This window comes from Acanthochromis polyacanthus, chromosome 19 (assembly GCF_021347895.1).
Source record: "Acanthochromis polyacanthus isolate Apoly-LR-REF ecotype Palm Island chromosome 19, KAUST_Apoly_ChrSc, whole genome shotgun sequence".
In the NCBI taxonomy this organism is placed as follows: domain Eukaryota; kingdom Metazoa; phylum Chordata; class Actinopteri; family Pomacentridae; genus Acanthochromis; species Acanthochromis polyacanthus.
The window spans coordinates 10,481,428-10,501,493 of NC_067131.1; the positions used below are offsets into that span (position 1 = coordinate 10,481,428).

Sequence of the window (20,066 nt, forward strand, 5' to 3'; positions counted from 1 at the left end):
TTTTGCCATTAGTCTATAATAGCTATAAGTATTGGATTATTTGTACATGCAAGTATTTTTTTATCCAACATTAAAAAGACAGCAAATACAAATTAATGCTGAAAATATATATATTTTTTTTCATTTTAGAAAATTGATATATTTTGAGAGACTATTTTTTTACATTATTTTTACAATATTTTGCTGGATTATCACAGTTTATAATTCATTATTTTTACTTACATTTTTTTTACTGCTCATTACTTTCAGATACAAGCTCAAAACCTTCAAAATGTTTTTTCTAGTAGACAATATGTCAATAAGTATTCTGTCTTTCACTATATGCCTGCTTTAAGGTCACTAAGGTCTTCTTTGAGTCTAACCATATACCACATAACCGGATACCTGACAATGCCATTTTCTCGCTTTTATTTTGAAAGCAAACTCTTCTTTTGTTTCAGTGGGCTTGACTCCTGAGCACCGCTGTATACAGCTGCGGGCAGACAGAGCAGAGCGAGCAGAGATCCGCCTCTCTGGATCTGCCTCTATGAGCCGTAAAGTAGCCCGAGAGCCTCAAGAGTTTGAGCTTTTTCATTAATGCCGTGAAGTTACAACAACGTCCACCTCCCATTGTGTTCACTTCCTTTGTATTGTCAAAAAATCTCAAGGAAAGATGATGGCCAAACTTTACAGAACTACAGCAGCATGTAGGGGTACATTTTAAGAGAACGGAAGACTGGAACATTTAATTAAATTACTTGTCTAAATAAAGGAAAACCAGCTTTATTATTCTGTTTTGGAAGATTTACAACAATTATGCAGTTTTATCTCTAAGTCTGGGATGAATAACAACACAAAAACTCATCTCTGGCTGGTTTGTTAGTGTAACCAAACCTGCACTGAGACCCCCTGCTGGCACCAACCAACCCCGTGCCGAAGTACGCACAAGCGCTCACTTTTACGCACGCCTATTCTTAAGCCAAATAAAGAAGCGCAGCAGCCTCAGTGACAGCTGTGGGTCTGCACTGAGAAACTTGAGACGGTAACCTCTAAAAGGCCCAATCCTGGAATTCCCACAGACCCCTAAGCGCTTCAGCAGACCACCGACCAGACACTGAGGCAGCAGGAGGAGACAGAAGCAGGAGATATGTTATCTTATCATGGTTACATCGTGCGCAAAAGGAGACTCGCTGTTTATACTGCTCTGTGTGACCTTTGTTTTTATGTCAGCAGCACAGTATGAAAACTACAATTTCAGGAATTTTCCCAATGAAGAGCTCATGCCGCTCACTGCTGCGTATGGAAAGGCGCTGGACAATTACGCAGCAGGAAACTGGACGGAATCGATCCGTTACTTGGAGTTAAGTCTGCGTTTGCACCGGTTTCTGAGAGACAGCGTGAGGTTCTGTGTTTTCCACTGTAACAGGAGCGAATATGACGAACCTGTCTTTACTACTGACACGGATCTGCGCGTCTTCTGGCACGTTATGATGAGAGCGTCCTGTCTGAAGAAGTGCAGAGCGCATTTCCCCGTGCTGCAGCTGCCTCCTCCAGGCAGAGAGATCCTGGAGGATTTCAACAAAAGATCTGTCTACAGATACCTGCACTCTGCTCACTCAAAGGTCAGATTAATCTTTAGCATGAATAAATCACAGACATTCTTTCATTATCCTCTCCTAGGTTCCTATAAAATTAAAGTAGAACTTAATGGCCTGGCTGGCAAAATGAAATACAGATTTATGCAGGTTACTGACCAAATATATATATATAAGAAAAATAACAGGATGGCTTCAACTGGACCTACAAAGTTCACTGACTCGAATAGGAAAGATGAAGATTTTAAGTGAGAAAACAAATCAAGGTCTATGGCATCAGTTAAGTCTTGTTGGACCTGATATTAAAACAGAGACAACCATTTTTAAAAACTGATGTTCCCCCAGATTTTTCTCTCTTATTTAAAACTGTCTAACAATGACATACAAATAATCGCAGTAAAAATCTACCTTGTGCATTTCACAGGCCACAAGTTTTCATATCTACCAGAAACAGCACCCAGCTGTGAGCAGAAAGTAAATATTCCTGGATAATTCTGGCTCCTTCATTGAACAAAAGTCTTCAGTTTAACTTAAATCACAGAAGAAACCACCAAAGACCCATCTGCACCACGTGCCACTAGTCTTCTTTTAATCTGTGTACAGCTGAACAACCTGCAGCAGGCTGTCCCATGTGCCTTCACCTTCCTCCAGAGGAACCCAGAGGATCAGGAGATGCAGCAGCTGATGGAGGAGTACAAGAACCAGTACGACCTGAGCGGCTTCCTTATCGACCACGAGGAACGGCCTTATGAGGTGAAAAGAGCTCAGACACTGTCCTTCTTTTGAACCATCCTGTTATATTGTCACAGGAAATGCAGCCATGTGGACAAACTGTACATTTTGTAAACTGTGGAAATGAAAACAAAAAAGCAGCAGACAGACACCAACAACTAGACTTTCTTGAAATGTTATTGCACCTAACCTTTCATTTCAGTGACTAAAAAGCTGCGGAAAATCTGCATTAATGGTGCCATATGCAAAAGTTTGTGAAGTCCCAAAAATTCATTAATTTGTCAGGCTATAATTTACTCATTTGGACTTAAAACTCATTGTGGACTGTCTGGATTTATAAAGCTCTGCAAATGTAATCAGGTGACAGCTCCCAGCTCTGAAGATCTTGTGGTGACACTCAACAACAAAGGCTCACTCCAATAAAGCAGGGAGAGACATTTAAAAAAAATAAATCAAAGTTCCTCCAGCTTGAAATGTCATTAGGAAATAATGTTAAAAGAGAACTGTTAGAACAATGTGTATGAACAAGAAAATATTCATCTGTACGTGTGCTGGGCTTAAAGTAAAACCCACATATGACTGTAAAGGAGATCAGCTGACACTGCAAGCCCTGATGGACAAACAGACTCAAATATGGAAGAATCATCAGACAGAAACCTCACCTACAATCTCACTGTGTAAGTCAGCATCTGGAGTGCACAGAGCAACATCTGGATAATCCAGTTACTTTGGAAATGGTTAAAACAGAGTGAAGTGTGGGCTCCACTAAATATCAGCTCATTTGTGGATGCAAATGCAGAAGAAAAGCAGATCCAAAATCCACACTTAATTACAACAAGAAAGACAAGTTAAAGCTTTTGAAGCAGCCCTTACCTGACCTGAACATCCCTGAAAATCTGTGAGTACATTTATTAAGGTCAACTAAAGCCAGTTAAATGCCATCGCTATTGTCGTAACAGGTTGTAACTGGTTGTAAGAACTGAAGTGATTTTGGTTATCAAGAAAACCATGGAAAATGGCTAGATATCAGCTCTTTAATTAAACTCTTCTGAGCCATTTTTGTTCAAGCAATGATGTAATTTTCTTTTTTTTTTTAAAATTACTTCCTGTAGATGGCGTCCTCCTGTACGAACGCATTCTTGAAATCTGCTGTTGAGTCCTCATTGACCGCTGCAACATCTCAGCTGGGATACTGTGAATTTCATCCTGAATTCTCTGTTTTAACTCATCCAGAGTTCTTGGTCGAGTTGTGTACACTTTACTCGAGATAGCCCCAGGTAGATTTCAAGAATGCGTTCGTACAGGAGGACGCCATCTACAGGAAGCAATTTTTAAAAAATGAAAATTCCATCATAGTTCCTTAAATGGCATGTTTTAAGGTTTCAATTACTATGAATAAAATATTTTTCTTCCATCACTCTTGGTTTTATTGGATTGTTAAGTTCCCTTTTTTGTGTCACCCTGTATTATACAGTAAATAGCCCTTAACTATATTCAGACTGTATAGAGTTCAAGACTTTTGGCAGAGTAACAACATTATAAATGTTGTTGCCACATCAGAGCTGTTTTCTATCAGTCAGTAACTGATGTCTGTCATTTCTTTTTCCAGGCCTCTTTTCTTAAGGGAGTGAAACTCATCAGTTCAGGCGACTACAGCAGCAGCGTTGAGCAGTTGGAGGAAACTTTAAAGCTCTACCTGCAGGAGTACGACCTCTGTCAGTCTGACTGTGAGGACATCAGTCAACTTTCAGCAGACAGGGACTTCTATGCTGTCATAGCAGGTCAGTGCAGAGTATTGGATATGACTACAGTATTAGTACACACAGGCAACACAAACAAGCATCCATGAGATACTGAAACTGCTAAATACATCATGGTGTTGGTGGAGAACCGAAAAGTTATTTTTGGTATTATATCGTAAGACTCCCAAATATATCACAGATGTGTTTGCTGAATAAAAGAATTTAAGGTCTCTCAGATCTGCAATGACTGATCAGTTAGTGGAGCCCAGAGTTGAGATCAAACAAGGTGATGTTTAATCTTTATGCCGCTTTAACCAGCTCCCCTTGAAATGTAGATATTATTCATTTTTAAAAGTACGCTTAAGACAGTTTCTTTTTTCACTGCTTTTCTATAATCAGTTATACTTACACATGTGGACAAAATTGTTGGTACCCCTCAGTTAAAGAAGGAAAAACCCACAATTCTCACTGAAATCACTTGAAACTCACAAAAGTAACAATAAATAAAAATTTATTAAAAATTAAATAATCAAAATCAGCCATCACTTTTGAATTGTTGATTAACATAATTATTTAAAAAACAAACTAATAAAATAGGGCTGGACAAAAATGATGGTACCCATAACTTAATATTTTGTTGCACAACCTTTTGAGGCAATCACTGCAATTAAACGATTTCTGTATTTGTCAATGAGCGTTCTGCAGCTGTCAACAGGTATTTTGGCCCACTCCTCATGAGCAAACAGCTCCAGTTGTCTCAGGTTTGATGGGTGTCTTCTCCAAATGGCATGTTTCAGCTCCTTCCACATATGTTCAATGGGATTCAGATCTGGGCTCATTGAAGGCCACTTTAGAATAGTCCAACGCTTTTCTCTCAGCCATTCTTGGGTGTTTTTGGCTGTGTGTTTTGGATCGTTGTCCTGTTGGAAGACCCATGACCTGCGACTGAGACCAAGCTTTCTGACACAAGGCAGCACATTTCTCTCCAGAATGCCTTGATAGTCTTCAGATTTCATTGTACCTTGCACACTTTCAAGACACCCTGTGCCAGATGCAGCAAAGCAGCCCCAAAACATTACTGAGCCTCCTCCATGTTTCACCGTAGGGACAGTGTTCTTTTCTTCGTATGCTTGGTTTTTGAGTCTATGAACATAGAGTTGATGTGCCTTACCAAAAAGCTCCAGTTTGGTCTCATCTGTCCAAAGGACATTCTCCCAGAAGCTTTGTGGCTTGTCAACATGCATTTTTGCAAATTCCAGTCTGGCTTTTTTATGAGTTTTTTTCAGCAGTGGTGTCTTCCTTGGTCGTCTCCCATGAAGTCCACTTTGGCTCAAACAATGAGGAATGGTGCGATCTGACACTGATGTAGCTTGGCCTTGGAGTTCACCTTTAATTTCTTTGGAGGTTGCTCTGGGCTCTTTGGATACAATTCGAACGATCCGTCTCTTCAATTTGTCATCAATTTTCCTCTTGCGGCCACGTCCAGGGAGGTTGGCTACTGTCCCGTGGGTCTTGAACTTCTGAATAATATGAGCCACTGTTGTCACAGGAACTTCAAGCTGTTTAGAGATGGTCTTATAGCCTTTACCTTTAAGATGTTTGTCTATAATTTTTTTTCGGATGTCCTGGGACAATTCTCTCCTTCGCTTTCTGTTGTCCATGTTCAGTGTGGTACACACCTTTTCACCAAACAGCAGGGTGACTACTTGTCTCCCTTTAAATAGGCAGACTGACTGATTATGAGTTTGGAAACACCTGTGATGTCAATTAAATGACACACCTGAGTTAATCATGTCACTCTGGTCAAATAGTTTTCAATCTTTTATAGAGGTACCATCATTTTTGTCCAGGCCTGTTTCATTAGTTTGTTTTTTTAAATAATTATGTTAATCAACAATTCAAAAGTAATGGCTGTTTTTGATTATTTAATTTTCAATAAATTTTTATTTATTGTTACTTTTGTGAGTTTCAAGTGATTTCAGTGAGAATTGTGGGTTTTTCCTTCTTTAACTGAGGGGTACCAACAATTTTGTCCACGTGTGTATAAACCCTCTGTACTTTTATGAAACTTGGATTTTCATTCAGTTCATTTTAATTGCTTAAAACATGTAATTGTTTTACTATTTTATTTTATACTTTATATTTACATTATGATTTTGTTATCTTTTGTATTTTTCTGTTTAGTCAATCAGTTTTAATGTTCCTACAACAATTTGTGCACTTTAGTCACATTGTACCATTTTTGTATTATTATTTTTTTGATTAAATGATTTTTATTCTGCTGTATGTATATCTGTATGTAGTCTTTTTCTACTTGTTCACTTGCTAAAAATCCTACTTTTTTGTTCTGAAATTGGTTAACATTCTTGATGATTTTCTGGATCTTTTATTTCTTTTGGAGTCTCAGTTATAGCCTGACTCAGTGTCTTTGTGCCTTAAGTAAATCATTTTACCACATTATTGAACTGTGCTTTAAGAATAACATTCATTCATATCATCATCGTATCAGATATTCTAAATAAATATTCTCTCATCTGCTGTTCAACAGACGTCTATGTCGACGTATTAAGGTGCAAACTAAAGTGTGAAGGAAACCTGATGCCCAACATTGGTGGATATTTTGTTGAGAAGTTTGTGGCCACAGTTTACCACCACCTCCAGTACGCCTATTACAAATGTAAGTTCACTGCCAGCTGAGTTTTCCCATCACAGATACTTATTAGTATTCTTTATGACTCCCTTCCATCTCCACTTTAGCTTTACAACCTCTACTTAACATCTATCATTTTTAAAGAATGCTATATTTCTAGTGTCTCATTGCCTTGTGGAACAGTAACTTTACATTTAACTGCACATACTGTCTGAGCATCTGACAAACGCTTGAATATGAATCCTGCTGTTAAAATCTGTATATTTGCCATCTGTCCTGTAACCAGTGAACGACGGCCGCAGTGCCGTGCCGTGCGTCTACAGCTACTTCTTGTTTGAACCAGAAGACCAGGTCATGAAGCAGAACCTGCGGTATTATAAAGCCTACAGTGAAGAGTGGGGCCTTCAGACGGACCACTTCACACCCAGGAGGGTGAGACAAAAACTATGTCTCGATATTAACATTCACTACAAAACCAAAACCTTGGTATTATATCTACTGGAACAGATCTGAAGATATTCCAAAGGAGGTAGAAAGTCACTGACAAGTAAAAATAGACAAGCAAAATGTGTCTGCAAGAGTCCCAATAAGAACAACAATTACTTTCTCATTTATCCTATCCAGTGCCTTCACACAATAATTATATATTTTACTGCTACTATTCTTTAAGCAGTTTAACATGATCTACATAGACACAATTCTACTCCTTTGGGATGAAAGCTCACATCGTGATCCGTCTCGTTTGGACCCTGATCTGTGCCAAAGCATGCAGTGAAATGTAAAAAAAAGTGCTGTTAAAGGATTTCACATACGAGTGCATATTAAAAATACAAAACATCATGAAAAAGTTTAATATTGTCTAGGTCGGTATATACACACTTTTCAGAAGTTTAATGGATATTTTTGTATTTTAAATCCTTTTTATAATTTACAAAGAAATATTCTATTAATTTGAGATACTGAATGTCTGATTTTCATGCGCTATAAGCCATTATCCTCAATATTAAAACAAAAAAGCACTTGAAATATCTGACGATATGTAATGAATATAAAATATGAAAGTTTAGCTTTTTGAATTAAACTACAAAAACATTTAACTTTTTTTCCCCACACTGTTCAATATTTTTGGAAATGTGTTTATACTTTAACATCTCTTTCAGTGTCTTCTGAAAGCCAGTACTGAGCACAAACTGGGACATTATACTGTAATAGCTGCACATCATCAGTTTGTTATTCTTGTTAATTCAGCTCCTGACGTGTCTCGACGATCTCGCTCTGTTTCAACAGGAGGCTTACAGACACTACGATCAGACCGTCACTCAAAAGCAGATGCTGACATTTGCAGAAAAGTATTTAAAGATGAGTGATGAGGTAAGAATAAACCTTTACATTCTTTGTTACTGTACTTATTAAAACAAGAACAGTGACATCCTGTACAGCATATACGAAGATAATACTTTGTTTTTGGAATTTATTTTAGCAGTGCCTCCCCTCTTAAGGAACAAAATAAAGAGAAAGGTGTCAAAATACTGATTTCATGTGTCCTATAATCATCTAATCAGTGTAATGTGTATGAACAATCTGTGTAAAACCCTTCCAGAAAATTGTTCTAGTACAGTTTAACATCTTTTAATAATTGTCTTATTTGTTTTTCCAGGATTTTCTTGGAGCAGAGGAAGCTGCACTTTTGGCCCCAGAGTCTCCTGATGTTGAGTTTGAAGGTACTGGAGACTACGAGGAATCTTTCTACGCTAACTGGAAGCAGCCAAAAGGCAAAGGGGACGCTGGAGAGTCGGACGTGTGAAGAGAGCTGAAAGTGAGGATTTATTCTGCAGTGGAGGAGAAAATGTCAGGGTCTGTAACAATGAGTAAATTCAGGATCAGTAATCAGAAGTGCAGGTATTTTCAGTTCCAGTTGTGCTTCCTCAGTGTCTTTGAAAGTTGGTTAATTATTTTGTTTTGATCCATCAATTCCGTGTTTGTAAAAAATAAAAGAAAGTCAGTAATAACCATTTTCATTTTTTCTCCACACTACAGACGTGCTTGTACATGTGTGTCAGGGAGAGCTGCAGATTTTACCAGGTAACGCCTGTAAACAACATTTTTTTGGTTTGATTCATTTCTCTTAAGGGGAGAAAACCAGTAGCAGGGGAGGAGAGTCAATAATGACAGATACCAGTAATGTTTTTATTGCTAGTTGACTCACTGGTTTTGCCATGCATCAATAATTATGTCCCGAAGGCGCTAAGTAATTTATGTGAAAAACTATTTTCCACAATTAAAAATACTTCCAAACTCTCTATCAATCTTTAGTGTATGTTAGAGACTACTAGTATTATAGGGGTACCATTTAACTCCTGAACTGTCATCATAAAAACTTGAAAAGTAATTAGAAAGTTAGTTTCAGTGTCAAATGCTGGACTGTACAGACTGAATAAAGTTTCTCTGTGCCCTAAATATGAGATACACAAGACACAGATGCACAGATCTTGCTCCAGTCTTTAACCAAGCCTGAAGAAACATCATTAACTTTAAACAAATATTTATAAACATTTACAAATCTGAGAATCTGAAGTAGGAAGAAATACAAGCCAGTTTCAAGTTAACTCTTCAGTGGAACAGGTGAAGGCTAATAACTTATCAAACAATTTATTTACCAAGATCCTTATTTATAAACTGCTTTAAAGAGAGAGCTCTGTAAAATGTAAAGATATTAATTTACTGTTAATGGAACTGAAATAATCAGACCACCAATTGAGAATAATACTTGCTTTGTCCAGATTCCAACCGACGCTTTTCACGTGACGCCACGATCAAATGACGTGAAAACATTTGTTACTACATTTTAAAAGGTGAAAATATCAGCAAATGCTTGTGATTGAGTGTGAAAATAATGACTGCTAAAGGCAAAAGACATAATATTTCAGGCAGTGGCTCAGACCAGTTTGCTCAACTTAATGATTTGTTCTTTTGAATGAAGTGTTTGCAAATAACACATTCTATAGTTAGTGATAAATAGTGGTGCAACGGATCATCATTGATCCGTGATCCGTTCGTATCGACATCATCGGTTTGGCACACAAGTGACCCGCGTATCGATTTCTGAAAACAAAAAAAAAAGTTATGCTCTGTCCGCAAAGGAAAGGAGGAGCTTGAACGCCCCGTGACACTTAAATCCCCTCTATGGGAGCATTTTGGTTTCCCTGTCAAATATGACGACGAAGGAAAGAGGTCAGCGGACAAAACCGCGACGGTGTGTAGGCACTATGGCATAAGAAAGCCATATGATAGTGGACAGTCCACACATTTGAAGTGCCATCTAATAATAAACAGACAAAACGTATGTTTATTTGTTTTTTTTTTTGCTTTTTGCTGATCCGAAAAACGATCCGATCTGTGACTCTTGATCCGAGGACCGATCCGATCCGTGAGTTTAGTGATCCGTTGCACCACTAGTGATAAAGATAAGAAAAATGACAGAGATGAAAGTAATTAAGGTGAGAAAAAAAAAAAACAGACAGAGGCAGCATCCCATTGTACGACTATGTATGAACTCATCACATTAAGAACCATCAGTATTTGTAAACATTTTCACAGAATCCATCCAGTAGTTGTTGAAATATTTCAATCTGGACCAAATTAATGAACAGATAGATCAAAAATCCCAAATTTATTAAAATCATACGCTGCTATTACTGTTAAATATAATCAGCTTCTCATTGAGATTACAAATAGAGAAGTACAAGAAGAACTGCGACCTTAAACTTAAGTAAAAGTCCCAATACTGATGTGTAGTAATCTTGCACGTTTCAGCCAAACATTTGAGTTTCTAATTAAGCATGAGTACCAAATTACTAGCATCAAAATAGACTTAATGTCCCAAAAGTACTCAATATTTAGAACGGCACGTTTCACAATCATGCATATTCGGAGATTATAAACTATTGATACATTAATATGTTCATCGTAATGTTGGAGCTTGTGAATGTGATTTCACTGCTTTATATACTTCACGCTGCTTGTGAATTTCTCCCTAAGGATCAATAAGGACTGTTATTAATCTTTCATTTTAAATCATTTATTTGTAGCTTTTTGTATTATAGAATTAAATCTGCAAAGTAACTCATATTTGAAGTTACCAGATAGTTATATTTACAATGTTTGCTGCTGAACTGTACTGATTTATAGGCATAAAGTAGCAAAAAGCTACAGCGCTCGAGTTAATGTACTTTCCAGCACTGCATTACAGGCAAAATAATTAGAGGTCAGTGTCAAGTAGTAACTAGAACACAGCAAATTCAGTTAGTTTTACTATAAAGAATCATTTAGTTTCATTTGTACATCCAATATATATATGTATTAGTTGTTATATAGTTGTTGTTTTTTTTAACCACTTTTGGATTCATTATATCAGCAGTTTCAACAGATAAACCTTTGGAGCCTTGGAGTTCATGAAGACAGCATATTTCTACAACACAAAATTCTGACTTTAAAAATAATTTTCAAATATTTTGTAAGGTAATCGTATGTTCTCTTCAGGTCCATGTTAATTATTTCAATAAAGCAAGTTGATACAAGTACACTTTTCTTAGTTTTAAGAGGTCACCAGCCAACAAACTCGATATTCTCATGCAGAAAAAACATCCTGCAGAACTACTGTCCTCTTTATATCTGGATTTACACATCCTGAGTGCATCCCATAATCACACAGTCACTGGTACTCAGATATGTTTAATAAGCATTTTAATACACAGGAATATGAGTATTTACACTGAAAGTCAGTACTGGTTACCTAAGACGAGACAATGTTGACTTCCGTAGTAAATGGTGCCAAAATCCTTTTAAATGAGTCCAACTACGACGTGTGATCACAAACAGTGGCAGTAAACACAGCGTGACCTGAGCTTTCAGCCAAGTCTGTCCTTGAGTATTTTCATAGATTTATACAGTGTATACGGAATAAAGACTTCAACTATGATTAAAGGGATATGCTGACATTTTAAATTTAGCCCGTGGTGACAAATTGTGAGAGGATAACCTCATATGCTGCTAGAAATCTGAGCAAAGTCACCATTTTGTTGACAAAAAAGCAATTCTTTGAATAAATGCAGTGTTTTTATTCACTCATGTCAAAGGCTGAGAGGTTTGTGTGATAGACCTGAACTCAAAATGTCAACATATTGCTTTAATGCTGCTGTAGGTTGACTGGCAGTGTAACTTGGATCACTTCTTTGCACACTTGTGTGGCTTCATATACAACAACCACAAGCATGTAATCCTCAAAACCTGATTCAGCTCTCTGATGTGCAGAGAGGATAAATGGACAAAGTCTTGCTCATAAAGCTACAGAAATGAGAGCTTTTTGATGAATGTTTGTTTCTTTACCCTAAAAAACAGTAATATTTCTGATATTCTATTTTAAATGTACATATTTATTCCTTATGTGACTTTGCTCAGTCAGAATTAAATAACCTGAAGCCATTTGGTGATACAGCATATTTGAAATCTAACTTTTGCTATTTCTACAATTTCCTCATTGGCTGAGTACACAGAAGCCAAAATATTTTTATGGATGACTCTTGTGATAAATCAAGAAATCTGTGTTAGAATTTTCCAGCTTAAAAATCTCTCAGGAGGCATGTATGAAACACAGCACACACATTGTTCTCTGCATCCTGCGATAATTCTGGATACCTAAAGGAGCTCAGATTTCTCTAAAATGCAAAGATTTGAATCTTTTTTACGAATTAAATCTAAAAAGAAAAAAAAAAAAAAAAGCAGTTTCAGGCAGGAGGAGTCTTCTCTCTCCAGACTTGTGCTTCCATTCAGAGCGGCAGTGAGTCACTGCTGTCTAAATGAGTCAGAACACTATATACAACAGCACCCATGTTCAGCATACTCGTATGCATATAGTTTGTATACGGATTACATATCATACAGCAGGATAAAACATTCAGTGCGTACAAGTGCCGTCTGTCCAGCTTGGCCGGAGTAAAGTACAAAGTTTTCGCATGTCATCAGCACAGCGACTTAACAAGCTTCCCTGCAGGCTTCAACTATACATTCATACATTAACGCATATTATGTAAAAGCACTGACTTAGGACCTAGGACTACTTTCTCAAAAAGGAAAGGCAGCATAAAAGGAGAAATTATGGCTGTTACTGTGGAATGTAAAGTCTAGCAAACAAAACTAACCTTCACCTACACGGACAAAATGTCAACATTCAGTATTTGGTGATATTTATACTCTTCTATTGCAGTTAAAGTCACACTACTGAGAGGAGGTGGTTGTGCTCTCCATGAGGTTAAATATGGTAAATGTGTATTAACAGAAGGGTTCCTTGGGAGAAGTGTATGGCCTTTCTCTGTCACGTCACTTAAAGGGGTAAAAGCATAATAACAGTCGATACAGCAGAAGACTAAAGTCTCTGTTCAGATAAAAACTACCAATCAGTCCATCAAATGAATTACAACACCACAAAGATGAAGGAAATATGAAGGTGTGCCTGAAACAGGAGGCGATGCCACCAACAGCAACTCTGAAACCAGAAAATCCCTGACAGCAGTAATGATAGATGGTGTGTCCTCAGAGCTTTTTTTTTTTTTTTTTTTTAACCACCGATTTACTGTCCAGAAGGAGTAAGTGTAGGTGGAGCAACAAGATCAGAAAAGGAAACCGAAAAGGTTAGAGGGCTCGGAAGTGGAAGACATCTTTGTTCGGTCTCCTCAGAGTGGACTGCACACAGTGTAAAGAAGAAAGGGAAGCAGAGAGACGCGACTCAGACTCCCGCAGATCTGGAAACAGAAGTGGAGAAAGAAGACAGAGGAGGCAGATAAAGAGGTGAGAGAAGAAAAAAAAAATATGTAAGAGACTGAAAAGCTGAATGAAACATGGAAAAGACTAAAGCAGATTAGGGAAGCAATGTAATTCTAAGATTATTTGTTCAATCAAAACACCTGAAAACAGCAAAAAATGTCCATTAGATTCTTGTTTAGCCCAACTTACTGACCAAAAACCAAATATAGGCAATTTAGTTTACTGTAAAGTACAGCAAAACAAATGCATCCGAGGAGATGGAAATGTAAATGCTTGTATGTTTGTCTGAAAAATGATGTTACTGATGAATGTTCAACAGCTGCCAATTCATTTCCGGTTGATTAATCGACTAATCACTGAAGCTCTAATGAAAAGCATAAAATAATAATGAAAATAAACGAAAACTTGGAAGAGAAGCTCACCTTTTATTACTGAAAGTCTTATGAAATGAACAATACAAAGTAAACACAGCAGCTATCTTCTATAAATGGCAGCCAACTCAGTAAAGAGGCACACAGAAGAATTAAAAATAGTGCAAACTAGGGGACACAATTATGTTTGCCAAAATATGAGCTGTTGCACATGGAGGATATAATTCAGAGACTTTTGTGTATCATAAATAATACATAGACAGGTATTGCAAACTACTATAGCCTATAAAAATGCTGTGATATGTAGCATTATTTCATGCTATATGTGTGTGTCCCGATACAAATGCATATTAAAATTTTTAAAAAATGTGTGAGAGATGAAAAATAAGGATAAAGAAGCAGATGACAGCTGTGTTTGTTCTTATAAAACAGATGGCATTATGCATGAAGACTGATAATGTCCGTGTGTTGAGATCAGGACTGAAAGGCGGGATCGTACCTTCCTTTTCGGATGTTTCTGGATCGGCAGCAACAAGAAAAAAAAAAAAAAAAAAAGATGTACAGTGAGATTATACCGTTTTGTGTGAGTGAAGGGTAGCGTGAGAAAAAAAAACATGCACACAGCCGTAAAAGCAAAGCAGTAAACAAGCTTTGGAAAGACCGCCCATCTTTATCTTTTTGCTACTCACACGCTAAACTCGACTACCAAAGAAGCTGCTGCTGCACTGTCAGGTGGATCTGATGCCATCATACAAGCTACCATTATGAGATGAACGCGAAAGATTGGAGTTGAAGACAAGCATATTTGTTACTTTGCATGCTGCAGGCATGCCACAGCAAAGCTAGCATGAGCAAAGCAGCAATAGTGGAGTGAATAAAACAAAACAAAGAAGATCTGGAGTCAAATCCAGCCATGCAGAGTGGAACATGGAAATGTTTTTTTCTATTTGAGATTCGGCACCGAAAGAAAAACAAAATCCCTCCTGTAACACTGTCAGTCTGATGATTGACATAATGCTAGAAGCAGCTGATGTAGTTTATTCTGCAGAGCTCTGGAAGACTCACTTCTTGTGATCTATATAGTCTTCAGTCACAGCCAACACTGACTCAAATAACATAATGCCAGTCTGATTTCAATCAATCAGACTTCACGCGACTTCCTTTGGAGCCACAAAAGGCCTCAGCAACTTTTTGTGTGGAATTTAGCACCAACTAAAACCTGTGAACTCACACTGATGTGCAAAATAAGCAGAGTTCTATCTTGAAGGGTACAGAGTATACAAACACTTTGATTGGTTTCGTTCTATGTGGTGTGAGAATTTACAGCAGCGTCAACATTTGTCCAGTGAAGAGCTTCAACTAATTTTCATTATCTATCAGTTAGGATCAGTTTAATGTAAAGAAACAGGGAATATCAGCCATCATAACTCATCAGGTGACTAAAGGAACTTCTGTCTAAGAATATTTGCCTTCAAAAATGCTTGCAAAGAGCTCCAACTAATATTAATTAAAAAATATCCTTGATGAACTTAAATCATAGTTCGGAGCATAAAGATAAAAATGTCCATCCTAAGTTTCCATGAGTTCTCAAAGGATTTCTTCAAAACCCAAAAGATGCTCAGTTTAGTATCATTGAGGGGAAATTAGAAAATATTACCAATTATGAGGCTAGAAGAAGTATTGTTTTTAAATAAATTATATAAATTACTAACGAATCCATTAATTAACTCACTAAATAATTCAATTCAATTTTATTTATATAGCGTCAATTACAGTCAAATCGTCTCAAGACGCTTTACAGAACCCATATGCCTGACCCCCAGAGCAAGCCCAAAGGCGACAGTGGCAAAGAAAACACCCTTTTAACAGGGAAAAAAACCTCGAGCAGAACCCGGCTCTAAATAAAAGATTAGTCTTATACCAAACTGAATAAATATTCATTACGCACAGTTTAAACACCTGCCAATCATCTCAAGTGTCATTTAACAGCTTCCGAGCCAAAAGTGCGAGTGAAGGTTAATAAGTGCCATGATTCATGCCGAGCTCCTCGACAAACCCGCAGATGGCGAACCATCTACTGCACGCCCACCAGTGTCAAGAATCAAGTCTCTGGTTGTGAGTGTGGATCAGACAGCAAGCAGAGGAGCGTTGAGCAGCAAGCTGTGTTAGCTGACAGAGCGACACACACACACGGAGGCATGCCAGAGCTCTTACTTAAATCCCCAGCCAGTTCCCCCCAGGACTATCGCTGCCAGCAGAATTGCACCAGCAACTGAGCCTATTATGATATTGGTGCCGCTGGGACCTGTGGGAGTGAAGGAGTTAGCCAGTCAGGGGAAAATAAAGTAAAACAGCATGTGTGAGAGAGCTGAGAACCAACACTTGGCACTATGTGTGGTTACACTTTTTATGTTTTGTGTGACATTTCAGTTTTAATGCGCCGTAAAACTTCAACAAGAATATGTGGATTTCCAATTTTATATCTTTTTTGTTATTATTTATGTCAAACTGGCCACTCAGAAACAAGCAGTTTCAGCCTTTGTCTCTTTAAGGGCCCCCTTGCTAAAAAGCACATCTTATTCTGATTGGCTGGCTTTTGGAAGTCTTCACTTGTGAGCGCCAAGTCATCCTCTTTCCAGTATGGAAGTACAGAAACCGTGAATCTACGAAGTAACATAATTTCTTGTTCTTGACGTGATATGGCAACCTGTCAAATCCATTCATACTTGGAGCTGATCCGCCTCAGCTCCACTTATGCTCCACCTATTTGCTGATTTTCGTTTATCCGGGAGTTGGGAAGAGAGAAGCACAGAGCTACCACACTGAACTTTAAACCTGCTCTTAAGGAATCTTCTAAGTGACACATATTCAATACTATGTGAGCCGCTCCTGAAGCAGAAGACAATATAAAGAGATTGAGTAAAAAAAAAAAAAAAAAAAAAACACAGAAAACTAATTATTCAAAGCTGTTGAAAGACTGATCTTTTGTCTCACAGGGATTACTTTTTACATACCTCAATATGTGATTATACATAACACAGAAAATAAGGATAGATGCTACAACACTCCTTTCAAAGCTGTACAACAAAATGCTCATGATGAAAATATAGATATAATTACATGTGTCTTTGCTTTAAGAGGTCAAAAGCCATAAAGATAGTGAACCAACACACTATACCAGAAAGATCACTATCATTTCATACTTTCAAACTTTCTAAGTTCTCTTGATTTTGTTCATATTTTTCGTTGTCAAAAAAGGTATTTTACAGATGAGCCGTGGTGGCTGTCTGATGAAAAGGACTGAGCTGCTCGGTGTGGTTACCTCTGTACTTCTCTGGGCCTTCTAGCGGAGTCGGGGTGGGGATCGGGTCGAACACACTGCAGTCCTTCCCGGTGTAGTCTGGATCACAGATACACTTCACCTCATTACTGCAAGTCTGCAGGACACAAAGGGAAAACATGAGCGCATGCAACCAAGATATGATCTCTCCATAAGCCGTAAAGCTCCACAAAACATATCCTGAGGCGTAGCAGACAGCAGACATGGACTCACCCCGTGGTGGGAGCAGATGCGTGAGGACGAGGAACCTGGACAGATGCTGAGATTGAAGGTGGTGACGGGGAGGCAGCGGCGTTCCAAACACATCATGTTCGGTCCGCATGGCGTCCCGTCCTCCACGTAGCCCAGATCCAATCCATCATCCAGCACTGCATGACCACCTCTGTAGGTCAGATTGGCCCTCATTTTGTTAACTATTTGACATTTAGCTTTTACATGATTTAAAACATGTATTTATTGTGACCATATTGTTTGTATTTATCCATTGTGGGTCAGAGATGAGGGGTCTGACTGTTTAAAAGAAATTGAAAAATGAAGGGGAAGTGTTTTTTTTATTGTGCTGTTTCTTGTGCCTTCAAATAAAGAAAGTGACCTTATGCCATCTGTTCTACCTGTTGAATTTAACATAACTAGTAGACTACATTATTAAATGCAGTCCTATGTACAGCACTAGAAATTCAAATCTGGCAGTCTACATTACCTGATCTTGATTAGCAAAACATGGGATTTCGAAATTCCATCATTCTGAATTCAACTAAACTGGGTCCACAAGATCATACAGAAACATCCTGTCAGTGTTCAAGCCTATAGACACCCGTCAGAGAAAAGCTGCCTCACCTACAGTCCAGGTATCTGTTCTGATGGTGGATGGTCAAACTGGTGATCTTCCCCTGAAGCTCACCAAACCTCGGCCTGTCAGTCAGGTTGGTGCACAGCAGCAAACCACACAGGACGTCTCTGATGCAAGAAAACAAGAGAAGATGCAACGATAAAGACTCCAGTGTTAATCCAGAAAAGGTTTGATATGAATCTTCACTGTTTACTCACTGTTTGTTGCACTGCACCCATCCCTGACCACTGGAGTCTGGACCACAGTTTCCTTTCTCTGTCCCCTCAGCGTTCAGCTTCTCATAGCAAAATCTGTCGGCTGAGTCTGAGAAGAGACAAACTCTGCTGAAACCAGTCACCAAAAGCATTTACTGACAAAGATCTTCCCTACAAAGTCCCCCCGTTAAACTTTCAAATTAGACATCTTGAGAAAAGCATCACCGACCGCAGCCACGAGAGGGCAGTGAAACATCAAAAAAATACAGCTCAATATCCAATCCAAACCTACTGTAGCCCCACAGCGTTCTGCACTGGCCATCTCTGGTCTTACAGCGACCTCCATAACACCGACCCTGTTGAGGTAAAGAGTGGAACTGATGATATACGAATGATGAAATATATAACAAGAGAGGCAGTGGCAAACATTTAAGTTAAATGTGGCTTCACCTGGCCGGCATCACATGTGTAACCATCCAGTTTGTGGACGTTATGAGGACACTGCAAGAGAAAGAACATTCAGTCAGTTTGGCTTTCAGATGTTTATTAAATCAGATTAATAAATGCACACATGTAAAGGGTCTTCTTTTTTTTTCTTTACCTGGCTGGAGTCTCCTGTGCAGGTCTCAGGAATGTCACAGTCATTCACAGCATCGCGGCACGTCACCCCTCTCAGCTCGTACTGTAACAGAGGAAGACGAAAAACATGACAAAAAGGTAGAAAGAAAACACAAGAAGTGAGAGAGAAACAAAAGAGACGGAGTCATTAGGGACATGAACAGCGACAACCTCTCCAGTTTAGAAGTCCTAAAGTCCCTGGCTACTTTTTAAAATTCCACCTAAAGACCCACTGCAATAATAATCAAGTCCAGCACCTCTATGAAAGCAGCACTACCATAGATAGAAGTGGAGAGAGCTCAGAAATGTCCACTGTCATCATGTTAGTAATACTGAAAAAAAGAGTATACTATAGATATCTTCAAAGTTTTGTTTCCATACTTGTTTCTTCTGTTAAAAAGTGATTTTTTTTTTTTAACTGCTCATCCAAGCAGAGTCACCATAGTCTTCAGTATTGTGGCAAGAATTGTAAAATGTTTTGTCTTTGACAGAATCTGGTTAATGCAAAAGCTTTTTTGTTGTTTTTTTGCCTTTATTGTCAGACTCTCGTTTTGATGAGTCCATTTCCTTTTGGAGGGTTGCCTTGCAGTGTAGGCAGCTGCTGTATTAGAAACTTTTCCTGCAGGATTTCCCACCCACCACTGAATAAAGCTTTCAACTATCTTAAGGGACACACAAATGTAGCTGCATCTGTAAAACAGCCAATATGAACGCCCTCTCTCTCAAAATACCCATCATTGGCCAAAGTCACGGGCTAGATTTTTTTATAGCCTGAAACCAGAACCAAAAGGAGGTGCAGAAGTGCAGTTTCCTCTTGGATCACTTGAAAATCTTGCCTGTCCCAGCAGTTCTCAACTGCAACTCCATCAAATCGGACACAACACAAACATTATATTAATTGTAGTCATCTTAGTACTAAGAGGCTTTTCCACTGTATGTGCCATGCTCAGCATCCACTTCTTCAGGTACAGCCTGTATCCAGTGCAGCGACCTTGAGGGAGGAGAGGATTACTTTGGTGTGATGTACTGAAGCAGCTCACCTTGCAGTCCCTGCAGCAGAGCCCGTTGCTGCACATGGCATTGTGGGTCAGAGTACACTTCTTACAGCAGTTGGCTCCCCTCTGAGCACACTCCTACAGGCCAGAGAGGTTTCTCAGTGTATTTATAGAGAGTTCT

At 38.4% G+C, this 20,066-nt stretch overlaps 1 protein-coding gene and 1 pseudogene across 1 annotated transcript in view; one reads left to right on the top strand and one right to left on the bottom strand.

Annotated features, from left to right (window-relative positions):
• Positions 1–721: 721 nt before the first annotated feature.
• Positions 722–13,773, top strand: LOC110959312 (endoplasmic reticulum protein SC65-like; annotated as a pseudogene).
• Positions 13,774–13,922: 149 nt separating this feature from the next.
• Positions 13,923–20,066, bottom strand: part of LOC110959311 (disintegrin and metalloproteinase domain-containing protein 11-like) — a 37,508-nt gene continuing 31,364 nt past the window's right edge. Inside the window, exons 17-26 of the mRNA XM_051939774.1 lie at positions 19,931–20,023; positions 18,874–18,954; positions 18,723–18,773; positions 18,565–18,628; positions 18,276–18,381; positions 18,066–18,185; positions 17,442–17,610; positions 17,211–17,325; positions 16,103–16,193; positions 13,923–14,405 (exon numbers count right to left, since the gene is read on the bottom strand). Coding sequence (XP_051795734.1) covers positions 14,363–14,405; positions 16,103–16,193; positions 17,211–17,325; positions 17,442–17,610; positions 18,066–18,185; positions 18,276–18,381; positions 18,565–18,628; positions 18,723–18,773; positions 18,874–18,954; positions 19,931–20,023 — 933 coding nt within the window. The 3' untranslated portion in view covers positions 13,923–14,362. The remainder of the gene's footprint in view (positions 14,406–16,102; positions 16,194–17,210; positions 17,326–17,441; positions 17,611–18,065; positions 18,186–18,275; positions 18,382–18,564; positions 18,629–18,722; positions 18,774–18,873; positions 18,955–19,930; positions 20,024–20,066) is intronic.